Below are 25,837 nucleotides of genomic sequence, written 5' to 3'. Positions count from 1 at the left end.
AAGGGCTTTTGGTCTACAGCATTCTCCCTAGAAAGCATTCCACAAGTAAGCAAAGCAAAACAAACAAGTAGGAACCATGTAGCAAGGAGTAAGCACTAGGCTCAGTTATGGAGATTTCTAAGAGAAACAGTTTTGGGACTTGACATCTTTTCAGCAACCTAAAAATGATCATTTCAAGGATGCATAAGAGCAGAGACAGCTGAAAAATTGGTGTAACTTGAGTGGGAATCTTTATAGCCTCCCATGTGCCTGTGGCATATCTTTAGTTAAATTCCCAAATTAGCCCACTTGCATCCATCTTGCTATGAAAATATGTCATATCGTTGTCAGTTCAGTTTATTGTTTAGTTCCCTTAAAACTAATCCTGAAAACCCACAGGAATTCATGGTAAGAAACGAGAATTTAAGGACTGTATACCTGCTTTTTTTTTTTTTTTGTATACCTGCTTTTTAATAGGTTTCCTGTGTCTGATTTACCTCTAGAAACAGAAAAAATGGTCATTAAAACAACACATGCTGGTATTTGTGGCTCAGCAACTCAGCAGGCAGTAACTGTCCTGTTTGTCACCTTTAGTGGGAAAACGCTCACAATCCTATACTCCGTGGTGGTATAACAATTCAGCGATCTATGTATTATTTGGAAAGTACCAATTTAATTAGTTCTAGATATTTGGAATTCTTTGTGTTATGAAGTTGCACCTAAAAAAATCTCATGATCCCAACTTTTCATTAAGTTATCTTGAGCTGATCTTGAAATCTAATGATGGATTTGGATGATTTATTGGAGCAAATTTCTATTCTCTATGACCTTTTTTTTTTTTATTATTTCTCTCTCTGTCTCTATCTGTGTCATCATACCTTGATTTTAGGTTCTCCCTTCCTCACTCATTTTTTTTTAAATGACGTAGTTGTAAGTGTCCTTCATAAACTCCTACAGATAAACACACATTCTAATTATGTGAAAACTAGGGGATCCCTAGGTGGCTCAGCAGTTTAGTGCCTGCATTCAGCCCAGGGCATGAGCCTAGAATCTCAGGATTGAGTCCCGCATCCGGCTCCCTGCATGGAGCCTGCTTCTGCTTCTCCCTCTGCCTGTGTCTCTGCCTCTCTCTCTCTCTCTCTCTCTCTCTCTCTCTCTCTCTCTCTCTCTCTCCCCCTCTCTGTCTCTCATTAATAAATAAATAAAATATTTAAAAAATAATTATGTGAAAACTCTATATGAGGTATGGCAACTAAGCAACAATAAATAACACACCCCTTTCTTTTTTTTATTATTTTTTCTTGTTGCCAATCCCTTGAGGAAAGCTCTTTTTCTATTTTTTTATTTCTCTATTATTTTACCTCGTGGAACAAAATAGACCATAATCTTGGCTGAGAAATGTAAAGGCAGTGCCAGATACACTTTTAGGAGAATGAAAATGGAACCATAGTTTTAAAGAAATCATATTATACATAATTGACAGTGACATCAATTTGTAGAATCCTTTTTTTTTTTGAGAGAGAGAGAGAGCGAGAGCACACGCACATGCTTTCATGTGCAAGTAGCAGGGAAGGGCAGAGTGGGAGAGAGAGAGAGAGAGAGAGAATCTCCAGCAAGCTCCACACCCAGCACAGAGACTGCTGCAAGGCTCAATCTCATGACCCTGAGATCATGACCAGAGCCCAAATCAAGATTTGGATGCTTAACCAACTGAGCCAACTGGGCCCCCCTCAATTTGTATAATCTTAAAAGAACCTGGAGGTCAATCTTAAGGCGTCTTATAATTGTAGGACAGTGGGGAAAATTAGCTTGGGGTCCAACTGGGGAGAATCTTAAGTACTTAACTAAGGAGTGTGGACTTTTTCCCAGTAGCAAGGGGATTCACTGGAGTTGTTGTGGGCATGAGAGAGATAAAGAAAGCAATATTTTAGTAAGGTTAACTTGACATGATTGTCCCTTGATGAATTTGAGTGAGGAAAGACAGAAAAGTATGAAGGTGAGTTAAGAAGCAACTGGAACAAGTTTGAATTTTAAGGTAGAGGATATAAATTAAGGTACCCGTGGGAGACATAGGAAGGAAGGCAGTTAGTTGCAAGATACTGAGTGGGAAGAATCAGTTGAACTTGCTGGCCCAATTAGAGGTAGGAATTGTCAGAAAGGGGGAACGACAAGCCACTCTTAGTTTCCCATGTGTGGTTGCCTGGGATAAAGATAATGCCACTGGCATCGACAGCACAAACAATGGTGATTTTAGTTTTAAGTTTGAGGGTCTAATAAGATGTGAAAGTGGAAAGGTCTAGGACATGGTTAGGACTGAACTTAGGAATTGAATCTCAATATAGAAATTTGAGAGTTCTCCAATCAGGGTTGGATCTATAATTAAATTTGAATCAGATAAATAAATGTTAACATCTCCCACTGGTGTGCCTTCTATCAGAGTATGTGGTATCCCCGAGAAAATGTATATGGTGAGAGAAGAACAAAGAGTTGAGGTCTTGGGGCACCTGGGTGGCTCAGTGGTTAAGCGTCTGCACTTTTGGCTCAGGTTGTGACCCTGGGGTCCTGGGATCAAGTCCCGCATCGGGCTCCCCACAGGAAGTCTGCTTCTTCCCCTTCCTATGTCTCTACCTCTGTCTCTGTGTGTCTCTCATGAATAAATAAATAAAATCTTAAAAAAAAATTATTGAGGACTTAACTCCGGAACTTTGGATAACTCACAACTGGAAGGCAGAAACAGACAAAAGAGCCAGTGAGAGAGAATAGACATGGGAATGGAGAAGGCAGAGAAGGAGAACCAAAATAATGTACATTAGGAAGGGCCAAGGGAGGAGGAGATTTCAAAAAGGAAGTTAAAGAGAACGAAGACTGAGTGGATCCTGAGGGATCCGACCTATAGGAAGTAGTTAATGCTCTTCACATGATTGATCCACCATGAAGTAGTGAGTAGATAATGAAAATTATTTTCTGTGGTTCAATTCAACAAATATTCATTGGCTCTCACAGCTGTTTCCTCCCTTTCTTTCTCATATTGAGTACAGCTTCACCAAGGTCAGCTCTATTAAAAGTGGTTTCCTTACGTGATAAGGGAGTTAAAGTCTGGGACAAAGTTGATTCCTAAGGAGCTACAGAGGGCCTATCATTTTCTCTGACCCCAAATTCAGGTCTATAATAGAATATTGGAAAACAGGAGTAATTTTAAGGAGTTTAATCCACTCTCTTGAGAAATCTTGTTGAATCATATTATGCCAGGCCTAGCCTGGTTCAGATCATATTCTACTAACTGAATAGGATATTTTTCAAAGATTGTTGCTTGGTTGAGAGGTAGGCTTGCAGATTAGGTCATATAAAAAAGGGAAAAAGAAAAGACTGCTTTTTGGGACTGAAATCTTTGATATTTTGCTCGATATGGAGAGATTTTATTAGGCTTAAGCTCCATTTCTGCTATAAAGAAGGTATCTTTATATCTGACATTTGTGTGGAGCACGTAGTTTGTTTTCAAAAAGATACTGGCTTTTAAAATATTCACTAGTTTCACCTCTAGGTTTTAGCTATTTGTGGCTCAGCATCTCTAAGTGTGATCTTTTCACTTCTCCAAACTGAAGTCTGCTGACCTTATGCTCTGGGGCTCTGTCCTGAATTGGAGATAGTTCTAGAAGATGCTACATGTTGCAAAAGTGGACTGTTTGGGCAGAAGAGATGGAAAGTTCTCTAGAGATAGCATCTTATCTCCGTTCTCTAGGAGGTTTTAATTTTTGGAATTTCATTACAGAAGCTGAAAAGACAATCCACCAAGTACAAGGCAGACAAAATCTATCCCACAACTGTGGCTGAGATGCCCACGAACATCAAGAAAAACAGATATAAGGATATCTTGCCCTGTGAGTTTTGTTTCTCCCTATAAACTTGTACCTCCTCCCAAATTCTATCATTCCTACCTCTTTTTACCATTGCCTGCTGTTCCTAGACCTGGAACAGTACTTTGACAAATTAGCCTGTACTTTTACAACCACAAAAGAACATGCATTCACTCACTCAGCAAACACTCATGAGCATTCACTATTCACAGTGCTAGTTCCTGACTTACAGCAAACTCTCTAAGCCTTTTTAGACTATGTCTGTCTTTTGTATTATAGATGATCATAGCCGAGTAGAGCTGTCTTTGGTAACCTCTGGTGAAGATTCCAACTACATCAATGCCAACTTCATTAAGGTATACCCAGTATTCTCTAGTTCTCTAGGTACCCAAATAAGAGGTCGGGGTACCAGACCATATTTCTCTAGCTACCTAAAAAAAAGGTGGAGGGCATACTAGACAAGAAGAAGACAATATTATTTGTAGTCATCCTATACAATTTCTGTTCCCCCTTAGGGAGTTTATGGGCCTAAGGGTTATATTGCCACCCAGGGACCCTTGTCTACAACTGTCTTGGACTTCTGGAGAATGATCTGGGAATACAGTGTCCTGGTAAGGGCAGAATTGCCTCTGTTACTCTCTTCTGTAGCTGTCAGGGATGGAGGGAGGAGGGTGTCAGGATATGTGACTGAGGTTTCCTTTGCATTAAAATCAATGCCTCTTGGGGTCAGTCTTTGGAATTTCAGGGTCAGGCAAATTTTTTGTCAAAATCACAATATCACCCTTATTCAAGGAAATGAAAGTTCATATCTTGACAGGTTCATTTGTTAACAAGAACTTACTAATTTGAATAGAGAAAAGGGAAGGAAGGACAGAAAAAAGGGTAGGAACAACATTTTATCATTTACCAAGATTTCTTTTTTGGGTTAAAAACCAAACAAAATATAAAAAAAGAATGACTCTGGGATCCATGCACTAACTGCTCTTTCTAACCATCTCAATGCTGTATCTATTTAATCCCTTCAGATCATTGTTATGGCATGCATGGAGTTTGAGATGGGGAAGGTAAGTTGCTTTCTAGTAGACCTAAAGATAAAGGAAAGAGGGGAAGGAGACTGTAGTAGAACTTTCCTTAAGCGTGTCTACTTAAAAATTATTCTTATCTTGCTAGCTGTTAGTTTGGGAATTTCAAATGACTCTCGTGGCTTTTTTTTTTTTCTTCCCCTAAGAACTCCTTTTGCCCATTTTCCCGGTAGGCTCTATATTTTCAAGTAAAAATCAAATATGCTTTTAATGTAATGATTCATTTTCCCACTTTTTGCATCAGACATCTTTAATCAGCAGTCAGTACTTCTAACCCTGTGCTGCCCACCATGACATCCACTAGCCACATGTGGCTACCAGGCATTTGAAACATGGCTAGTGCACCCAGGGAACTCCAATTTTATTTCATTTTATTTTAATGAGCTTAAATTTAAAACTCAGTTTTCCAATTCAGTGTTTGGAAAACTTTATGTTTTGAACGACCAGGGTATGTGAATCTTTTTCATTTATACATTTGACGAACTCTAAATGGAAAGAAAATGTTTCCAATGGAAATTTAGTGTGTTGAGATGTGCTATAAATATAAAATACACACTGGGTTTTGAAGACTGAGATAAGAAATGCCAAATATCTAATTTTTTTATATTGATTACATGATTTATTGATGTACTGGGATAAGATGTATCATTAAAATTCATTTTTTTCATTTTTGAATGTGGCTATTAGAAAACTTAAAACTGCATGTAGAGCTCACATTATGTTCCTATTGAAAGACACTCTTCTTACCTACTGTTGGCATTCATAATTCCAGTTAAAAACCAAACTTTCAGGGGCCCTGGGTGGCTCAGGTCATGATCTCAGGGTCCTGGGGTCAAGCCCCTGCTGCAGTCTGGCTTCCTGCTCTGCAGGGAGTCTGCTTGTTCCTCTCCCTCCACCCTCTATCCCCCCCCCATTCCCTCCTCCTTGCACTCTCTCTTTAAAAACAAAACAAAACAAAAAAAAAATAAGCTTTCACTTAGCTTGTGCAGCTTTGCTTTAATAGACATGATCTCTGTGAATCCCTTGAAATACAGTTGTTCCCCCTTATTCACGGGGGAATCACTCCAAGACACCAGGTGGATGCCTGAAACTCTATATACACTATGTTTTTTTTCCTATGCATACATACCTATGGTAAAGTTTAATTTGTGAATTAGGCACAGTAGGAAGTTAACAACGACAAAAATAAAATAGAACAATTATAACAACATACTATATGTTATGTGGATGTGATCTCTTTCTCAAAATATCTTATTGTACGGTCCTCATCCTTCTTATGATGAGGATGTGAGATGATCAGATGCTTATGTGATGAGATGAAGTGAGGGGAATAACATAGGTGTTATGATGTAGGGTTAGGCTACTCCTGCCCTTCTGACAATACATCCTGGACTGTAGGTACCTGAAAGACCACAGTTGACCTTGGATAACTAAACTATGGAAAACAAAGCTATAGACAAGGGGCAACTACTCTATTAAAAATGTCAGATCTCTTTTACTTCTTCCGACTCCTAGGAAGTCTGTAATTTATATATCCTTTTGTGTTTTTCCCATCCTTGGAGATTCCAGACCATGATGTTGGGGTTGAAGCCCCAGGGGTTAGATGTTCCCAACCTAAGCGAAGGACACAGAGATGAATTTGCTTCTGAAAGGGGGAGTGGGTTTTGTTACCCCGAAGAGACTAGAATATCTGGAGGGAAATCATTATATTCTTCTTTATGCAACAGAAAAAGTGTGAGCGCTACTGGACTGAGCTAGGAGAGCTACAACGGCAACTTGGCCCTTTCTCCATATCCTGTGTGAGTATGATGTCTGCTCCCATTATGGCTGAGAAGATGCTCTGGGATCTACTTTATAGAGACTAGCTTTTGAAGATTCATCTTTGAAATAACTAATATCTTAATTTACTTCTTAGGAAGCTGAAAATAGAAAATCTGATTACATAATCAGGACTCTAAAAGCCAAGTTCAATAGTGTAAGTATGGAACTGGAGTGGTGAACTCAAGAGCTGGGCATAGGACAATGGGGAGTAGGGGACCTTTGATGTTTTGGGTAAATCTTCATATGCAAAAGAAACCTTTGGTGTCTCTACTCCCCAGTCTATTACACACTATGGCACATCTATAACATGATAATATTTGTAGGGTGGATAGAGGCTGGGAACCAACTTAAGAGCTCACATTGCCCAGTTGCTCTAGGCCCAAGGGGTTTAATATATCAGCATGCCAGGGACCCACTTGAACTGGTGAAGCATGCCAGTTGGGAAGTTCTGGTTTGGACTATCTTAATATCTACCTCCTCTTGTGAGTGGGGACAGACCAATAGTGACTTGAGATCACTTTTAATTATTCTCAGATGGCATGTGGTCACTAGAGAAGAAAGCAGCATAAATTGTCAACAGGACCAAGATGCTACTTAGGAAATCAGAGTAACCTGGTGGTAGAATGAGGTGGGGTCCTCACACTGAGCTTTCCTTTTATTCTGGCTCTTTTTTATAGGAAACTCGAACTATCTACCAGTTTCATTACAAGAATTGGCCAGACCATGATGTGCCTTCATCTATAGACCCTATTCTTGAGCTCATCTGGGATGTGCGATCTTACCAAGAGGACGACAGATTTCCCATATGCATTCACTGCAGGTATGATGCTGTTCTTGGAAACTTCCACCCAAAACAAACCAAATGTCCTAGTCTGGCCAGGACTCCTGCTATAACCAAAGGAAGATGGACTTTTTTGAAATTAATTAATAATTATTAAAGATATTATTTATTTACTTGAGAGAGAGAGTGCACAGATGGAGAGGGAGAAGTGGACTCTCCCTGAGTGGAAATTTCAATATGGGGTTCTATCCCTGGACCCTGGGATCATGACGTAAGCTGAAGACAGGCACCCAGGCACTTAATCGACTGAGCCACTCAGGCACCCAGACTTTGTTGGAATGGTACAGACAAATAGCATATAGGCTTCTGATCCTAGTCTCAGTTTTCCCAGTTGATCAGAAAGGAATGAAGCTTAGAAATGAAAGTGATTGAAAGAGCAAAGTCCATAAGCAACAACAAATCATAATAAATTCAACCTGAGCATTAAATCAGTATTTTCTGACAAGTTACTTGTGAACAGTGCAGCTCTAGAGACTCTTGCTGAGAGAAGTCACGTAGGATCTGTCCCAAGGTTCAGTGTGGGCACGTGGCAACTGACACGCATGCTCTGGGAAGTAGGGATGGAAGTTGGGACTGTTTCATTGCCTCAAGGTTTCTGATTCCTCAATCTGCCAGGGAAATTTCCCAGCTATTGTCAATGATCCACCCTCTACAACTACACATGCTCTTGTGATCTTCCATTTCAGTGCTGGTTGTGGAAGGACTGGTGTTATCTGTGCTATTGATTATACCTGGATGCTACTAAAAGATGGGGTGAGTTTCTCTCTGTAGGCACTTCCTGTTTGCTTACACTGCTACTTTCAGACTTAGGAATTGTTTGGTTCTTCCAAACATCTATCTCCATGACTCATCTTTTCTAGAATATTTACCATAGACCCATTTTGTCAGATGATTAAGTTAGTCCCTACAATGATGGCTCTCAAAGTGTGGTTTCCAGACAAGCAGCATCAGCATCACCTGAAAACTTGTTAGAAATGCAAAATCTTGGGCCCTGCCTTGGATGGACTGAAGCAGAAACTCTGGAGGGGGGTGGGGGCAGGTGCCCAGCAAGCTCTCCAGGTGCTTCTGATGCATGCTATAGTTTGAGAATCACTGCCCTAAATTTCACAGTTACCCTTCCCTTATCCAAATTACTTTAGTGAATGGACTTAATCCACCACAACCAAACCTTGTGTTCCAATCTCTAGGAAGTGGGAAGTTGGAAATACAGGCTTTAAACCTATCTGCCAACTTCTTTTATTTCATAAAATTCTCATACTTGCTCATCTACTGAGCCTTCTCCCATATATATTTTTAACTTCAGACATTTGATCACCCCATGTAAAATCATTCTCAAGGGTTTCTTCAATCTTTTCTGGGGAAAATACCAGGCTCTAAATCACGATGCAAGTGATGAGAAATCTCCTTCATTTTAAAAATGCATTCTTTCTCTGATATTATCTTATGTTAGGAGAGCAGATATCATGGGAGTGACAAGACTGTAAGAAATAATTTATCAACAAAGCTGGGAACAAAGGAGTAAGATATTTTTTCCTTTTAACTGATAGATAATTCCTGAGAACTTCAGTGTTTTTAGCTTGATCCAGGAAATGCGAACACAAAGACCTTCATTTGTTCAAACACAGGTATGTAACCATGGTGAATGGGTCATAACATGTGTCTGGGTCTTGCTACATCTCTCTGTTCAATAGTAAGACAAAACAGCTGACTGACTAGCTATAACACCAATTTACTCGTAGTTGCATTAGTCCATTTGCATTTCCTCCAACTCTGATAGATCAATATTTTTCCTATGTCCCTTGCCTTGGGTTAAATTCCTCTCATTCCTTGTATTTTACGGCCTGTTCAGAAAATATTAAGAAACTAATGTAATATATCTTATAAATGACATTGAAAAAATTCCACAAGCTGTTTGACTTATTAGAAAGAAATAGCTGTGTCAGGTTAACTTGAAGTTTTGTAGCAATAATTCACTTCTGAAACCATAGAAAATCAGATTTGTCATTTTTACTTCAGGAAGTGGTAACAGAATCTGGAGAATGCAGTCTGTATACTCATTTTTTTAACTTGAAAAATAAAAATAAAACCATAAGTCCTATCACCTAGAGGTAGCCACAATTACTATTCTTCTGTAGTCTCTCCTGATCATTATTGCATGTATACTTAAAAAGCCGTAATTTAATTATTCTATATATGTATGGTTATATATGTATCACAGTATTTTCATCCACCCCAAAGTGCTCACAGTCATTCACTCTGTTAGGAATGCTCTTCCCCTGTTTGGTTCTCTCCTCTCCCACACAAGTTCCACTTCCTAGATGAAACATTCTCAGCACAGATCTCTCACTCTCTACAATATTAATTTCATCTAGACTTTATGCCCACATTTTTACCCATATTTCTAAAAAAGTGGTCTCCATCTTTAATGGAGTTTAGCATTCACCCATTCATTCACCAAGCATTTACTGATATTAAGTAACAGACACTTTCACATAACTTATTAGAACTACTTTTTACGACTTAAATAGCAAGACCCTGAAGTGTTTAAGGCTCTTACAAATGAACATGAACGTAGACTTGGAGGTAAAATAATTGACAGTGGCAGTTTAGATACTTTCATCTAGCATTTGTGAATTGAGGGGAAAAAATTAAGAGCTGTTGTAATATAAGCCTTCTGTTTGGCCCACACAGGTTTTCCACCAATAGCTAGTGGAAAAAATTTTTTTTCACACATTGACTGTAGGTGTTTTCTATATTAAACCTGTGAGGAAAAAGTTTCTGTGACATGAAAGCATTGGCTGGTTTAGTGCTACCAGACTTAAAAGTGGGCTGATCCATGTAAATGTATAAAGACCCCAGGAAGTATGCAGCCTAGTTGTCTAATATTACATTGTTATATTGAATCAGTAAATAAAACCATACCCCATTTCAGAGAAAGCCCATTTTTGGTCCACTTGTGAAGGTTGGAAGACAGCTGAAATGATTTTCGGTTAGCCTTCGTACGTTGGCATTATCAACTAGCTGAACAAATTCCTTACCAGCTGTAGCTACTTTTTCTGACAGCACTCTAACCAGGAAATAACACTGTAACCAGCTGAGTGCTTCCTGTCTGATTTTTCTCTTTTCTTAAAAAGAAAATTTGAAGAGTGTACCAATAGATGTGTTGGGTGATATAGGTTTTGTATTGTTCTTCTGCTAAGATTATAATTGGCAAAAGCTGTGCTTTATTTGTGTAGGATTGTGTGAGGTACCAAGGAGACCCTGCTTAGGCTCTTTCAGATGAAAAGTAGATCCAAAACCAAGAGCTAGAGCAGGTCCTGTGGCAGAAAAAACTCACAGACCTTGTAATTGTGGTGGTCCCATTTCTCAATGGTGAAATCCTTTTACAAGCACAAATTTCCAGACTCTCTGTAGTAGTCTACTTTTCTTTGGTGTCTTTGCTAGGAGAAAATCACAGTGGCTTGATCTTAGCCCTAATGGCACAGAACTGAGTCAGAAGATTCAGATTTGAGTCCAAGTCTGGAAATTACTGGAAACTGAATGACCTTGCACAAACACGGATAATAGCCTTCCTACCTTAGAGATCAATTGTGAAGGTCAAATGAAGATTTCATCTATCTGCCCATCAACCATAATCTATCCATCTTTTTCCAGGAAAGATGAGATGGCTTACAAAAAAAAAATGCATCCAGGATCAACTAAAACTTTTAAAACATGAGCCAGGAGAACCGAATTGGAGGGATGATGGTGGAGGGAAAGATAATTGAGACAGTAGGGTCAGAACATAACACATGCTGGAAGATCCTTGCATATTTAGAGGTAGAAGATTAAATATTGAGCTGTTTCTAATAGCCTAAAAGTGCTTTGCAATCCGAAATCAGGTAGGCAAACATAAGGGCACTACAATTAAACTACTGTTGATGGTCTTTTCTGGTCTGCTGTACTAAGATTTTACTGATGTTCACACTTCTGAACTCTGGTTCTGTAGTTCACTGAGTTTCTTGTTTGTTTTCATTTGTTTCGGTTTGTGATGCTCTTCAGGAACAGTATGAACTGGTCTACAAGGCTGTATTAGAACTATTTAAGAGACAGATGGATGTTATCAGGGATCAATATTCGGGAACAGAGGTAAACATTAAACTTGATATTTTGTCTTTTTTCATATTTGATTTTGGTCAAGGGATTTCAGATAACAATAGCATTATTTATTGTCACAACTAAATTGACTTGTCAGGGGTGTATGGGGCTACACTGCAATACTTCAACACTTCAACTTAGAAAATGAGTCTTTTGGTTAACTTACTGTATACAGTTTTCAGCTAAATTTAGAAACAATAAGGGTGAGTGACAGGGCAAGTGTATATTCTGTTCCCAGTTTAACTAGCTGTATGGTGAGTTAAAAGTGAGAATGACAGTTACAAAGTGAAATCATGGTTGAATACTGATGTGATTTTTCAGGTTCCTCCAAACTACTTTGATTGAATATGTCTCATCAAATTTGGGGATTATTTTAGAATATGCAGAGGAATTTTTAGCTGAAGGTCTTAAGTATAAAAATAATTATGATTTAATCAAATTTCAATTAAGAAATGTTGCATATTCCAAGATATGTTATTTTAAGCTCATCACAAAACTTGATAAGTCAAATACTTACTGTGTAGTCACAAAGTATTAAGTTCTGAACAAACTTTCAGAAGATAAAATTACTGATTTACCTTTCAAGGGTATATTTTATAACACTTATTAATTTTTAACATCACATTTTAGATTCTCAATCTGAAATATTCACTGAGAACCTACTACCTAGCCACTACCTAGCATTGGGAATACAAAGTATATAAGACATGATTCTGATCGTGACTCCTGTCAATCAAATGCTGAATTGTGGGGAAAGAAAGCAAGCCAGAAATATTGTTGAGGCTTGAAATGGACTAAGCAATCCTATGGTTAGTGTGAACTTCAAGGTAAAACAATGTGGTGGAAGGAGATGGAAATAATAGTTTTCCCAGAAATTGTTACTTATATCCTATTTATGTATGTTTCACTGGCTAGTATTCCCAGACCAAGGTTAAATGATAGAGATGATTATGGACAACCAAATTTTAATGGGAAAGATTCTCATGTTTCATTATCAAGTGTGATACTTAACTTTATTGGAGATATTTGTTTGTCTGTTTATATCTCTTAATCCCCATCACCTACTTCACCTCTTCCCCTACCCACTTCCCCTCTAGTGACCACCAGTTTGTTCTCTATAGTTAAGAGTCTGTTTATTGGGGGCATCTGGGTGGTTCCATCAGTTTAGTGTCTAACTCCTGATTTTAGTTCAGGTCTTGATCTCAGGGTCGTGAGTTCATGTGTTTGGCTCCATGCTAGGCCTGGAGCCTACTTAAAAAAAAAAAAAAAGAGTCTTTTGTTTGTTTGTTAATTTTGCTTTTTAGATTCCCCATGTGAGTGAAAGTGAAATGTCTTCCTCTGTCTAACCTATTTCACTTAGTATAATACCTGTGTTGTCACAAATGGCAAGATTTCATTCTTTTTTTGTGACTGAGTAATATTCCATTATATATATACCACTTCTTCTTTATCCATTCATTTATGGATGGACACTTGAGCTGCTTCCGTAGTTTGGCTATGGTAAATAATGGTGCAATAAACATAAGGTTGCATATATTCCTTGAAATTAGTGTTTTTGTATTCTTTGGGTAAATACCCAGTAGTGTGATTACTGGATCAAATGGCAGTCTTATTTTTAATTTTTTAAGGAAATTCCATACTGTCTTACATAGTGGCTGTACCAATTTACATTTCTACCAATAGTGCATGAGGGTTCCCTTTTCTCTACATCCCAACACTGTTGTTTCTTGTGCTTTTTATTTTAGCCATTCTGACAGGTGTGAGGTGATATCTCATCATGGTTTTGATTTGCATTTCCCTGATGATTAGTGATGTTGAGCATTTATCATGTGCCTGTAGGCCATCTACATGTCTTCTTTAGAAAAATTTGCATTCTCTGCCCATTTTTTAATCAGATTTTTTTTTGGTGTTGGGTTGTATACGTTCTTTATATATTTTGGATATTAACTCCTTATGGATATATCTTTTACAAATATCTTCTTCCCTCCAATAGGTTGCCTTTTTGTATTATTGATGGTTCTCTTTGCTGTGCAGAAGCTTATTTTGCTATAGTTCCCATAGTTTATTTTTGCTTTGTTTCCCTTGCCTGAGGAGACATATCCATAAGTATGTTGCCAAGGCTGATGTCCAAGAAATTACTGTAAGAAATTACCTGTGTTTTTTTTTAGAAGTTTGATGGTTTCAGGTCTCACATTTAGGTCTTTAATCCATTTTGAGTTTATTTTTGTGCATGGTGTAAGTGAGTGGTCCAGTTTAATTCTTCTGCATGTAGCTATTCAGTTTTCCCAATACCATTTATTGAAAAGATGGTCATTTCCCCATTGTAAATTCATTTTTTTAAAGATTTTTATTTATCGGTGTGTGAGAAAGAGAGTGAGCCAAGCAGGGGGAAGGGCAGAGGGAGAACCAGATTCTACACTGAGCAGGGAGCCAAACATGGGGCTCAATCCTAGGACCCCAAGAGGGCAGCCTGGGTGGCTCAGCGGTTTGGCGCTGTCTTCAGCCCAGAGTGTGGTCCTGGAGACCCGGGATCGAGTCCCACATCGGGCTCCCTGTGTGGAGTCTGCTTCTCCCTCTGCCTGTGTCTCTGCCTCTCTCTCTCTCTCTCATGAATAAATAAATAAAAATAAAATAAAATCCTAGGACCCCAAGATCATGATCTCAGCGAAAGGCAGATGCTCAACAACTAAGCCACCAGGTGCCCCACCCCATTGTTTATTCTTGCCACCTTTGTCATGGATTAATTGATCGTGTGAACATGGGTCTGTTTCTGGGCTATCTGTTCCATTGATTTATGTGTCTATTTTTGTGTCAGTATCATACTATTTTGATGACTATAGCTTTGTAATACATCTTGAAATCTGGGATTGCAATACCTCTAGCTTTGATCTTCTTTCTCAAGATTGGGCTTTGACTCTTTGAGGTCTTTTGCAGTTCCATACAAATTTTAGGATTATTTGTTCTAGTTCTGTGAAAAATGCTGTTGGTATTTCAATGGGGATTGCATTGAATCTGTAAATTGCTTTGGGTTGTATGAACACTTTAATAATATTAATTCTTCCAATTCATGAGCACAGTATATCTTTCCATTTGTTGTGTCATCTTCTATCTCTTTAATAAATGTCTTTCACCTCCTTGGTTAAATTTATTTGTAGGTATTTTATTCATTTTGGTGCAATTATAAATTGAACTGTTGTTTTTCCATTGTTTAAAGAGAGTATTCATTGATCTCCATTTTATTAGGAAATTTTTAGAGAAAGAATGTTGAATTCCACCAATTGCATATTTTGTATTCATGGAATGATCATGTGGATTTCTCCTTTGACCTATTAATACAGTCATATCATTGGATTTGTTAATATCAAGTCATCCCTGTACTCTTAGAATTAACCCTTCTTGAACAAAAAATATTCTTTTGATATGTTGCTAGAGTATGTGGGCTAATATTTTATTTAGGTACCAGGAAATGCCAATACTCAAATTTAGCTCAGTAGCAGTGCCATGGCTGCTTGTTTGGAGTGGGCCCTTAGTCAGTAAATGGGAACATAGGAACACAGTTCAAACTCCTACAGAGAGAATTGGTTACACTTAATTAAAGAGAATTCTTGTTTCTGGAAAGATCAAGTAGACATACTTTTTCCTATTCCTCCCACTAAGTGCAACCAGATATCATATATATAATTGATGTTATATATAGAACAACTATAAGAAGGCTCTGAGAGATAGAAAGAAGACAGACCAGCTAGGGACCTTGGGATCTGAGAAAAGACATGACAGTAAGTTCCTTGGGTTTCCTTTTGCCTCATATATCCCGAACTTGAAACTGAAGAAGTCAACAACCTGGAAATGCCAGTGATGCAGTCAAAAAAGCCCCAACAAAACCCTGCTCTGTCTAGCCAAAGGACCAGGAAAGGGACAGTCCAGGAAGACAGAAAACTTTTACATAAACATCACTCTACTTTAGTCAACACTACAGAAAATAATGCCCCCTTCCAAACCCAGCCATGTCAGCAAAGGCTGAGTGGGGTCCTAGACTCCCACCTTTCTAACACTGTAGTAGAATGCTGCAATGATGTCAGAGAAGGTCAGATAAAGAAAGAGGTAGGAGTTTCATCCCCAGTGGCCTGAAATGAGGGTTTCCTGTAGTGTCAGTGGGAACTGCATGGGGAGCCTGAGCTTCCCCTCAACAGTAATATGATACCCTAATGCCTTCCCCTTGAAGTAGTGTCAGAAGAAACCTAGTAGAGAGTTAGGACTTTCACCATTATCCAGTAGTGATAAGGCCTCCCCTGCCACAGTGTCAGTAGAGATCACATGGGGAGCCTTTCCTGTGATGTCTCCCCTTGGGTGTCAACAAAGACTCAGTGAGGAAACTGGTGGAGGTAGAAGCTACCTGACAGTAACAAGGCAGTGATGAGACAGCATCTTCCACATCCCCTGTAGTATGGAGTGAAAAATAAAAGAACCTAACTAAAAGAGAAGGTTTAACTAAGATTCAGAGTTGAAAATCACTCATCATACCAAGGACCAGGAAGATCTCAAACCAAATGAATAAAAGACAATCAATAGATGACAGTACTGAGATAATAAAGATGTTAGAATTATCTGACAACGTTTTAAAAGCAGCCACAATAAAAATGCTTCAATGAGCAATTACAAACATGCTTAAGTTTTTTTGAAAAAATGGAAAGGCTCAGCAATAAATATAAAAAGATATAGTGAAAAACCCAGAAGATATAAAGAGGAACCAAATGACCATTTTAGAATTGAAAAAAGTAGTAACTGGAACAAAATAGCTTAGTAGGTGAGCTCAATAGCAGAATTCAGAGTACATACAGAAAAAAAGAACTGATGAACTAAGAGAACAATAGGAATTACCCAATTTAAACATCAGAAATAAAATAGACTGGAAAAAAAGAACAAACAGGGCCTTAAGGAACTAAAGGACTACAACAAAAAAAACCTAGCATTTTTGCCAGCAAAGTCCAAGAAGGAGAGGGAAAAAAAGGCAAATCTAAAAACGTACTTGAAGATTCATTATGAGGCCACCTGGGTGGCTCAGGGGTTGAACATCTGCCTTCAACTCAGGTCATGATCCTGGGGTTCAGGGATCAAGTCCTGTATTAGGCCCCAGGCAGGGTGCCTACTTCTCCCTCTGCCTATGTCTCTGCCTCTCATGAATAAATAGTAAAATCTTTTTATTAAAAAAGGCTCATCATAATTAAACTTTTGAAAACTAAAGACAAAAGTTCTAGAAAACAGCCATAGAAAAATGATTTTAACCATAGGAAGAAAACAACTAGAATGATAACAGATTTGTTATCAGAAATCATGGAAGCCAGAAGAAAGTGATAGTAGAGTTTTTCTTCAGTGCTGAAAAAAAAAAAATAACTGGCAATCCAGAATCCCACACCCAGTGAAAATATCCTTCAGGAATAAAGAAGAAATCAAGACATTCTCAGATGAAAAACAAACAAAAAACTAAGAGAATTTGTTTGGTAGACTACCCTTAAAAAAATGACAAAGGAAGTTTACTAAACAGAAAGGAAATGATGAAAGAAGGGAGAACATTATAAGCAAAACCATAGGTAAATGTAATAGGTTTTCTTTATCTTCTGGAGTTTTCTAAATTGCTTGATGATTAAAGCAAAAATTATATGATCTGATGTAGTTCTAAATGTATTAGAGGAAATATTTAAGACAATTATATTATAAGCAAGGAAGCGTTAGGGATGTAAAGGGAAAGGTTTCTGTACTTGAACTAGTGAAATGTTAATATCTGTAGACTGTGATAGGTTATGTATATATAATGTAATACATAGAGCCACTACTACAAAAGCTATACAAAGAATGCACCTTAAAAAACACTATAGGTAAATCAAAATGAAATTCTAAATATGCAGGAGAAAGAAAAGAGAAATGAAAAACACAACAAACAGAAAACAAAAAATAAAATAGCAGATGTAAGCCCTAACATATCAGCAATTACATTAAATGTAAATGGTAAAAAAAAATTAAAATGGTATAAATATATCAATTAAAAGACAGATTGGTAGAATGTATTGAAAACATAACCCAACTATATGCTGTGTATAAGAAACATACTTTAAATGCATAGGTTAGTTTAAAGTAAAGATTAAACAAAAGAAAATAAAGATTAAAAAGAGGATGTATCATGTATTCATACAAACATGAATAAGGGAACAAAAATACTGATTCAAAGGGGCACATGCACCTCAATGTTTATAGTAGCATTATCAACAATAACCAAATTATGGAAAAAGCCTAAATGTCCATTGACTAATGAATGGATAAAGAGGATGTATACATACATACCACATACATATATATACTGAGTGTATATATATACAGTGTGTATATATATATATATATATACACACTCAGCTATAAGAAAGAATGAAATCTTGCAATTTCCAACAATATAGAAGGAGCTAGAATGTACTATGCTAAGTGAAATAAGTCAATCAGGAAAGACAAATACCATATGATTTCACTCATATGTGGAATTTAAGAAACAAAACAGAATATACGAGAAGGCGGGGAAAAGAGAGAGAAAAATAAACCATAAAGGGCTCTTAACTATACAGAACAAACTGGGGGTTGATGGAGGAGAGGTGGGTGGGTGATGGGCTGAATGGATGATGGGTATTAAGGAGGGCACTGGTTGTGTTGAGCACTGGGTGTTATATGTAAGTGATGAATCACTAAATTCTACTCCCAAAACCAATATTCCACTATATGGTAACTAACTAGACTTTAAATAAAATTTTGAAGAAAAAAACCCAAGGATAATAGAAGGTCAGCAGGACTATTCGGTGTAATTGGATTAATATACTCTTTATGGCCAGTTCTCTTGTCTATAGATTGTTTGGAAAATTGTTAATCCATCTTTCAATGGATTTCAAAAAATGTGGCCTAAAGACTTGTGGTGATTTTGGGGGAGATTTTGAATCTAAACCCAGGGTACCTATACAATAGTCAGGTCCACTAAAGTTCCAAGTAAAGTTTATTTATGCTAGAATAAAATGATGTTAAATGGCAGTAAATAAATAAAATAATAAAAATAAACATGAATAAAGGAAAGCAGGAATAGCTATCAGATAAAGTAGACTTCAGAGAAAAGAAAATTATCACAGGCAGGAAGGGACATTATATAATGATAAAAGGATCAATCCACCACCAAGACATAAATAACAGTCCTAATTGTGTATGAACGAAACAGAGCTAGAAAATATGTACAGCAAAAGCAGACAGAACAGAAAGGAGAAATAGACAAATCTGGTTATAGTTCAGTACCCCTCTCTTAGATTGATTTTCAATGGAAAACCAGTGAGAATATAGGATAACTCAACATCATCATCAACCAATGGGATTAAATTGATATTTATAGAATATTCCAATCAACAACACAAGAACACACATTTTTCTCAAGTGCTGATGGAACATATACTGAGATCAATCGTATTTGGGCCACAAAACAATCTCAAATATTTAAAATAATTGAAATCACACAGAATGTATTCTCTGACCACAGTGAAATCAAACTAGAAGTCAATAAGAGAAAGATAACAGGAAAAGATCCAAACACTTGGAAACGAAACTACATTCTTATAAATAATGCATTGGGTGAAAGAGGAAGTTTCAAGGGAAATTTTTAAAAACTACACATTGAACTGAATAAAAATGAAAATACAACACATTAACATTTGTGGGACAGAGGTATAGCAGCAGTCATGATTCCAGGGCTCCCTGCTCAGTGGGTAGCCTACTTCTTCCTCTCCTGTTCCCCCTTCCCCCTACTTGTGCTCGCTATCTCTATCAAAGGAATAAATAAAATCTTTTCTTTTAAAGATATTATTTATTCATGAGAGACACACACAGAGAGGTAGAGACACTACAGGAGGGAGAAGCAGGCTCCCTGTGGAGAACCCGCTGTGGGACTCGATCCCAAAACCCCAGGATCATGACCTGAGCCAAAGGCAGATGCTCAACCACTAAGCCACCCAGGTGTCCCAATAAACAAAATCTTAAAGAGAGAGAGAGAGAGCAAGAGAGAGAGAGAGAGAGAGAGAATATCTAAGGGGAGAAAGGAGCAAAATAAACCCAAAGAGAAGATAAGGAAAGAAATAATGAGCAGAAATCAATGAAATTGGAAACAGGAAAACCGTGGAAAAAAGAGCCAAAATGATCAATAAAATTGACAAATCTCTATGAAAACTTATGAGGAAAAAAAAAAGATAAAAATGACCAGCATCTGGGCAGCCCGGGTGGCTCAGCGGTTTAGCGCCGCCTTCAGCCCAGGGCCTGATCCAGGAGACCTGGGATAGAGTCCCAAGTCAGGCTCCCTGCATGGAGCCTGCTTCTCCCTCTGCCTGTGTCTCCGCCTCTCTCTCATGGATAAATAAATAAAATCTTTTTTAAAAATGACCAATATCAGGAGTAAAATGGGAGAGTCCTATAGTCTCTGCAGATATCAAAGGGATAATAAAGAAATATAGTATAAACTGGACGGCATCTAAACTTGGCAACTTAGACAAAATGGATTACTTCCTCAAAAAACACAAACTACCAGAGCTTACTCAACATGAAATAGATCATTTGAATAGCCCCATAACAATCAAGAAAACGGAATTTATAATTTAAAAACCCAAAAATGAAATCTCCAGGCCCATATAATTTCATTTTAGTAATCTAACCAAATGTTTAGGGAAGAATTAACATGAACTTTACACAATCTGTACCAGAAAATGGGAAGAGAAAACACTTCCCCCATATTTTCTATTGTGATAAAATAGATCACTATATTACAGTGAAAAAAAAATTACCATTTTAACCATTTTTAAGTGTACAATACAGTGGCATTAGGTATCTTCACTATGTGTATGACTATCACTACTATTTATCTCTAGAAATTTTTCATCATCCTAAACAGAAACTCTCCATGCCTCCTACCCCAACCCCTAGCAACTCTATTTTACTTTTTGTCTTTATAAAATTGCTTATTCTAGGTGCATGATGTAAGTGGAACCATTGTATTTAGTCTTTTGCATCTGGCTTTTTCGTGTGGCATGTTTTTAAGGTTCGTCTATTTTTTTTTTTATTTCACTCCCTTTTATTGCTGTATAATATACAATTACAATTACAGGGGCAGCCCGGGTGGCTCAGTGGTTTAGCACCTGCCTTCGGCCCAGCACCTGATCCTGGAGACCCAGGATGGAGTCCCATGTCGGGGTCCCTGCATGGAGCCTGCTTCTCCCTCTGCCTGTGTCCCTGCCCCCCCTTTCTCTCTCTCTGTCTCTCATGAATAAATAAATAAAATCTTAAAAAATAATAATAATAAAAACAATTACAATATACACTTTCACTCCCTTTTATGGCTGTATAATATACAATTGTGTGTCTATCCCACATTTTGCTTATTCATTCATCTACCAGTTGACATTTGAAATCATTTCCACCTTTTGGTTACTGTGATAATGTGGTAATGCTGCTATAAAAAATCAGTGTACCAATATTTGCTGAAGTCCCCACTTTAAATTCTTTGGGTTATATACCCAGAAGAATCCAGGAATTGTTGGGTCATGCAGTAATTCTAGGTTTAGTTTTTAAAGGTACTACCCTACTGTTTTTTTTTTTACAGTGGCTGCAAAATTTTACATCCCTGCTTGCAATGTACATGAGTTTCAATTTCTCTACATCCTTGCCACCACTTGGTATTTTCTGGGTTTTGGATTTTGTTTTGTTTTCTTAGAAAATAGCCATTCTAATGGGTGTGAAGTGATATCTCATGGTTTTGATTTGCATTTCCCTAATGATTAGAGATGCTGAGCATCATTTTTGTATGCTTATTGGCCATTTGTATAGCTTCTCTGGACAAATGTAGAACAAAAGTCCTTTGCCTACTTTTATTTCAAATTTTTAAAATTGTGGTAAAATAGGGGCACCTGCATGGCTCAGTCAGCTGAGGATCGACTCTTAATTTCAGCTCAGATCATGATCTTGGGATTGTGGGTTGGAGCCCTGGGTCAGCCTTGTGCTTAGTACAGAGTTGGCTTGGGATTTTTTCCCTCTTCCTCTCCCTCTGCCCTTCCCTCTGCTAGCATGTATGCATGTGTGCCCACAGGCTCTCTCTCTTTAAAATAAAATCTTTTTAAAAATTGTGGCAAAATATACATAAATGTACCACTTTAAATCTATGTGTATAGTTCAATGATACTATGAATATTCATATTGTGTGCAATTACCACCACCATCCATTTCCAGAACTCTTTTTATCTTTAAAAACTGAAACTTTATACCTATTAAACAATACCTCCCTATTTCTTCCTCCCCTTCCCCCACCCTTGGCAATCACTAATCTACCATTTGTATCTATGAATTTGACAACTCTAGGTGCCCCATATCAGTGGGATCATATGTTTGTCCTTTTGTGTCTGGCTTATTTCACTTAGCATAATGTCCTCAAAGTTTATCAATGTGTCAGAATTCCCTTCATTTTTAAGGCTACAATAAATACAATGTTCCATTGTATGCCACATTTTGTTTCTCCATTCATCCATTGGTGAATAGGTGGTTTACTTCTACTTTTTGGCTATTGTGAGTAATACTGCTATGAACATGAATGTGCAAATATTTTTTGTGTCCTTGTTTTCAGTTATTTGGGGGTATATATGCAGAAGTGGAAATGCTAGATCATATAATTCTTTTTTTAGTATTTATTTATTTAAGTAATTTCTACACTCAACATGGGGCTCAAACTCATGACCCTGAGATCAAGAGTTACATGCTTTTCTGACCAAGACAGCCAAGTACCCCTCACATGATAATTCTGTGTTTAATTTTTTGAGATACTGCCATACTGTTTTTTACAGCACTGGCACCATTTTACATTCCCACCAGCAATGTACAAGGGTTCCAATTTCTCCAGGTCCTTAGCAATACTTATTATTTTCTATTTTTGTTTGCTTTTACATGGTAACCATCCTAATGATATAAAGTGGTGTCCCATTGTGGTTCTGGTTTGAATTTTCCTGTTTAGTGATGTTAAGAAATTTTCCTGTGCTCATTGGCCATTTATATATCATTGTCTGTATAAGTCCTTTGCCCATTTTGAATTGCTTTTTTTTCTTATTGTTAAATCTTAGGAGTCCTCTGTATATTCTGGATATTAATCCCTTATCAGATATGTGACTTGCAAATATTGTCTCCCATCCTGTGGGTTGCCCTTTCACACTGTTGATTATGTACTTGATGCACAAAAATTTTAATTTTCATAAAGTTCAGTTTGTTTATTTTGTTATTGCTAGTGATTTTGTGTCATATCCAAGAAATCATTACCAAATCCAATGTCATGAAGCTTTCTGTGTTTTCTTCTAAGAGTTTTTATAGCTTTAGTTCTTATATTCAAGTATTTGATCCATTCTAAGTTAATTTTTATATATATTGTAAGGTACAGGTCAAAATTCATTCTTTTGCACGTGGATGTCCAGATTTTCCAGAACCATTTGTTGAAAAGAATCTTTTCTCCATTGAATGATCTTGGTACCTTCACCAAAACTCAATTTCCCACTTATGTGAGTTTATTACCATGGTCTCTATTTTATTCCATTGGTCTTTATGGCTGTCCCAAGCCAGTTCAGTTGTTTTATTACTGTATCTTTGTAGAATATATTTTAAAAGTAAGCTCTATGCTCAACATGGGGCTTGAACTCATGACCTCAAGATCAAGAATCACATACTCTATCTGCTGAGCCAGCCAGGCACTCCTGTTATACAGGAGTGGAAGTATGAGTCCTCCAGGTTTGTTCTTCCTTTTCAAGATTGTTTTGGCTATTTGGAGTCCCTCGAGATTCCATATAGATTTTAGGATGAATATTTCTATTTCTACAAAAACATCATTGGGATTTTGGTAGGGATTGAACTGAATCTGTAGATCACTTTGGGTAACATAGTTATTGTATCAATATTTTGTCATCCACTCCATGAACGGAGGATGTCTTTCCATTTATTTGTCTTATTTAATTTCTGTTAGCAATGTTTTGTAGTTTTCAGTATATGAGTCTTTCATTTTATTGTTTGAATTTATTCCTAAGTATTTTGTGATGCTAATAAAATTGAGTTGTTTTCTTAATTTTCCTTTCAGGTTGTGTATTGCTAGTGTATAGAAATGCAACTGGTTTTTGTGTGATGATTTTGTATTTTGCATTCTCACTGAATTCGTTTCTTAGTTGTAGCTTTTGTGTGTGCATATGTAGAATCTCTCAGCATATGAGATCACGTCATCTGCAAATGAAAATAACATTACTTCCTCTTTTCCAATTTTGATGCCTTTTGTTTTTTCTTGCCAAATTTCTCTGGCAATGAATTTTAAGTACTAAGTTGAATAGAAGTGGTAAAAATTGGCATCGTTGTTCTATTCCTCATCTTCAGGGAAAAGCTTTCAGACTTTCACCATTGAATATAATGTTGGCTGTGGGTTTTGCATATGTGGTTTTTATTACATTAAGGAAATTATATTCCCAGATTTTTGAGTGTCTTTATCATGAATTTTGTCAAATACTTTTTCTTCTGCATGAACTGACATGATCATGTAGGGGTTTTCTCTTTTATTTTATTAATGGGGGTATATTATATTGATTGATTTTTGTATGTTGAACAATCTTTGCATTCTGGGAATAAATCCCACTTGGTCATGGTTCATAATCCTTTTAATATGATGCTGGATTCAGTTTGCTAATATTTAGTTGAGGACTTTGCATCAATAATCATAAATTATATTGATCTATATTTTTCTTTTTCTTATAGTATCTTTGTCTGGTCTTGCTATCAGGGAAATGCTGGCGTCATAGTATGACTTCTCAAGTGTTCTCTCCTATTCAGTTTTTTGGAAGAGTCTGTGAAAGGTTGGCATTAAATGTTTGGTGGAGTTCACTAATGAAGCCATCTGGTCCTGAGCTTTTCTTTGTTGGAAGGTCTTTTGATTACTGATTCAGTCTACTTACTAGTTGTACATCTATTCAGTTTTTCTATTTCTTCCTGAGTCAGGTTTGGTTGGTCATGGGTTTCTAGGAATTTGTCCATTTCATCTAGGTTATACAATTCGTTGGTGCACAATTGTTCACATAATTGTTTTGTAATACTTTTTATTTCTGTAAAACTGGTGATAATATACCCATTTTTATTTCTGTAATTTGAGATTTTGGTAATTTGAGTCTTCTCTCTTTTTTCCTTAGTCAGTCTAACTAAGGTTTGTTTTGTTGATCTCTACAAAGGTTTAACTTTTGGTTTTGTAGATTTTCTCCACTATTTTCTTAATCTCTATTTATCTTTGCTCTAATAGTTAATATTTCCTTTCTTCTGCTAGCTTTAGGTTTAGTTTGATTTTTTCCAGTTACTTAGGTATAAAGCTAAGTCATTGATTTGAGTTCTTCTTTTCTTTTCTTTTTTTCTTTTTAGATATTATTTACTTATTCATGAGAGACACAGAGAGAAAGAGAGAGGCAGAGACACAGGCAGAGAAGCAAGTTCCATGTAGGAAACCTGATGTGGGACTCGATCCCTGGGATGTGGGACTCGATCCTGGGTCTCCAGGATCACACCCTGGGCTGAAGTCCGCCCTCAACAGCTGAGCCACCCAGGCTGCCCCCTTTTTTTTCTTTTTAAGAGTAGGTGTCTAGCGACGCCTGGGTAGCTCAGTGGTTGAGCGTGCCTTCAGCTCAGGTCATGATCCTGGAGTCCCCGGATCAAGTCTCACGTAGGGCTCCCTGCATGGAGCCTGCTTCTCCCTCTGCCTGTGTCTCTTGACTCTTTCACTTTCTGTGTGTCTCTCATGAATAAATAAATAAAATCTTTAACAACAACAAAAAAGAGTAGGTATCTATAGCTATAGATTCCCTCTGAATATCACTTTCATTGTATCTCATACATTTTTGTATACTATGTTTTCGTTCATTTTTGAATATTTCTAATTTCTGTTGTGATTTCTTCTTTGACCCATGAATTTTCTAGTTTTATTAATTTTTAGCCTCAATCCATTGGAAAAAATACTCGTATCACTTTGATCTTTTAAAACGTATTAAGACTTGTTTTGTGGCTTATTATAT

The 25,837-nt window shown here is 37.1% G+C and overlaps 1 protein-coding gene across 1 annotated transcript in view; it reads left to right on the top strand.

Annotated features, from left to right (window-relative positions):
* The window catches only part of PTPN22 (protein tyrosine phosphatase non-receptor type 22), a 59,355-nt gene that overhangs the window by 11,409 nt on the left and 22,109 nt on the right, over positions 1-25,837 (top strand). Inside the window, exons 2-11 of the mRNA XM_055312186.1 lie at positions 3,749-3,857; positions 4,113-4,189; positions 4,349-4,444; positions 4,859-4,897; positions 6,643-6,714; positions 6,831-6,890; positions 7,414-7,556; positions 8,264-8,330; positions 9,125-9,202; positions 11,619-11,705. Coding sequence (XP_055168161.1) covers positions 3,749-3,857; positions 4,113-4,189; positions 4,349-4,444; positions 4,859-4,897; positions 6,643-6,714; positions 6,831-6,890; positions 7,414-7,556; positions 8,264-8,330; positions 9,125-9,202; positions 11,619-11,705 — 828 coding nt within the window. The remainder of the gene's footprint in view (positions 1-3,748; positions 3,858-4,112; positions 4,190-4,348; positions 4,445-4,858; positions 4,898-6,642; positions 6,715-6,830; positions 6,891-7,413; positions 7,557-8,263; positions 8,331-9,124; positions 9,203-11,618; positions 11,706-25,837) is intronic.

This window comes from Nyctereutes procyonoides, unplaced genomic scaffold (assembly GCF_905146905.1).
Source record: "Nyctereutes procyonoides isolate TBG_1078 unplaced genomic scaffold, NYPRO_anot_genome, whole genome shotgun sequence".
NCBI lineage: Eukaryota > Metazoa > Chordata > Mammalia > Carnivora > Canidae > Nyctereutes > Nyctereutes procyonoides.
This window is presented reverse-complemented; position numbering and strand designations above follow the sequence as displayed.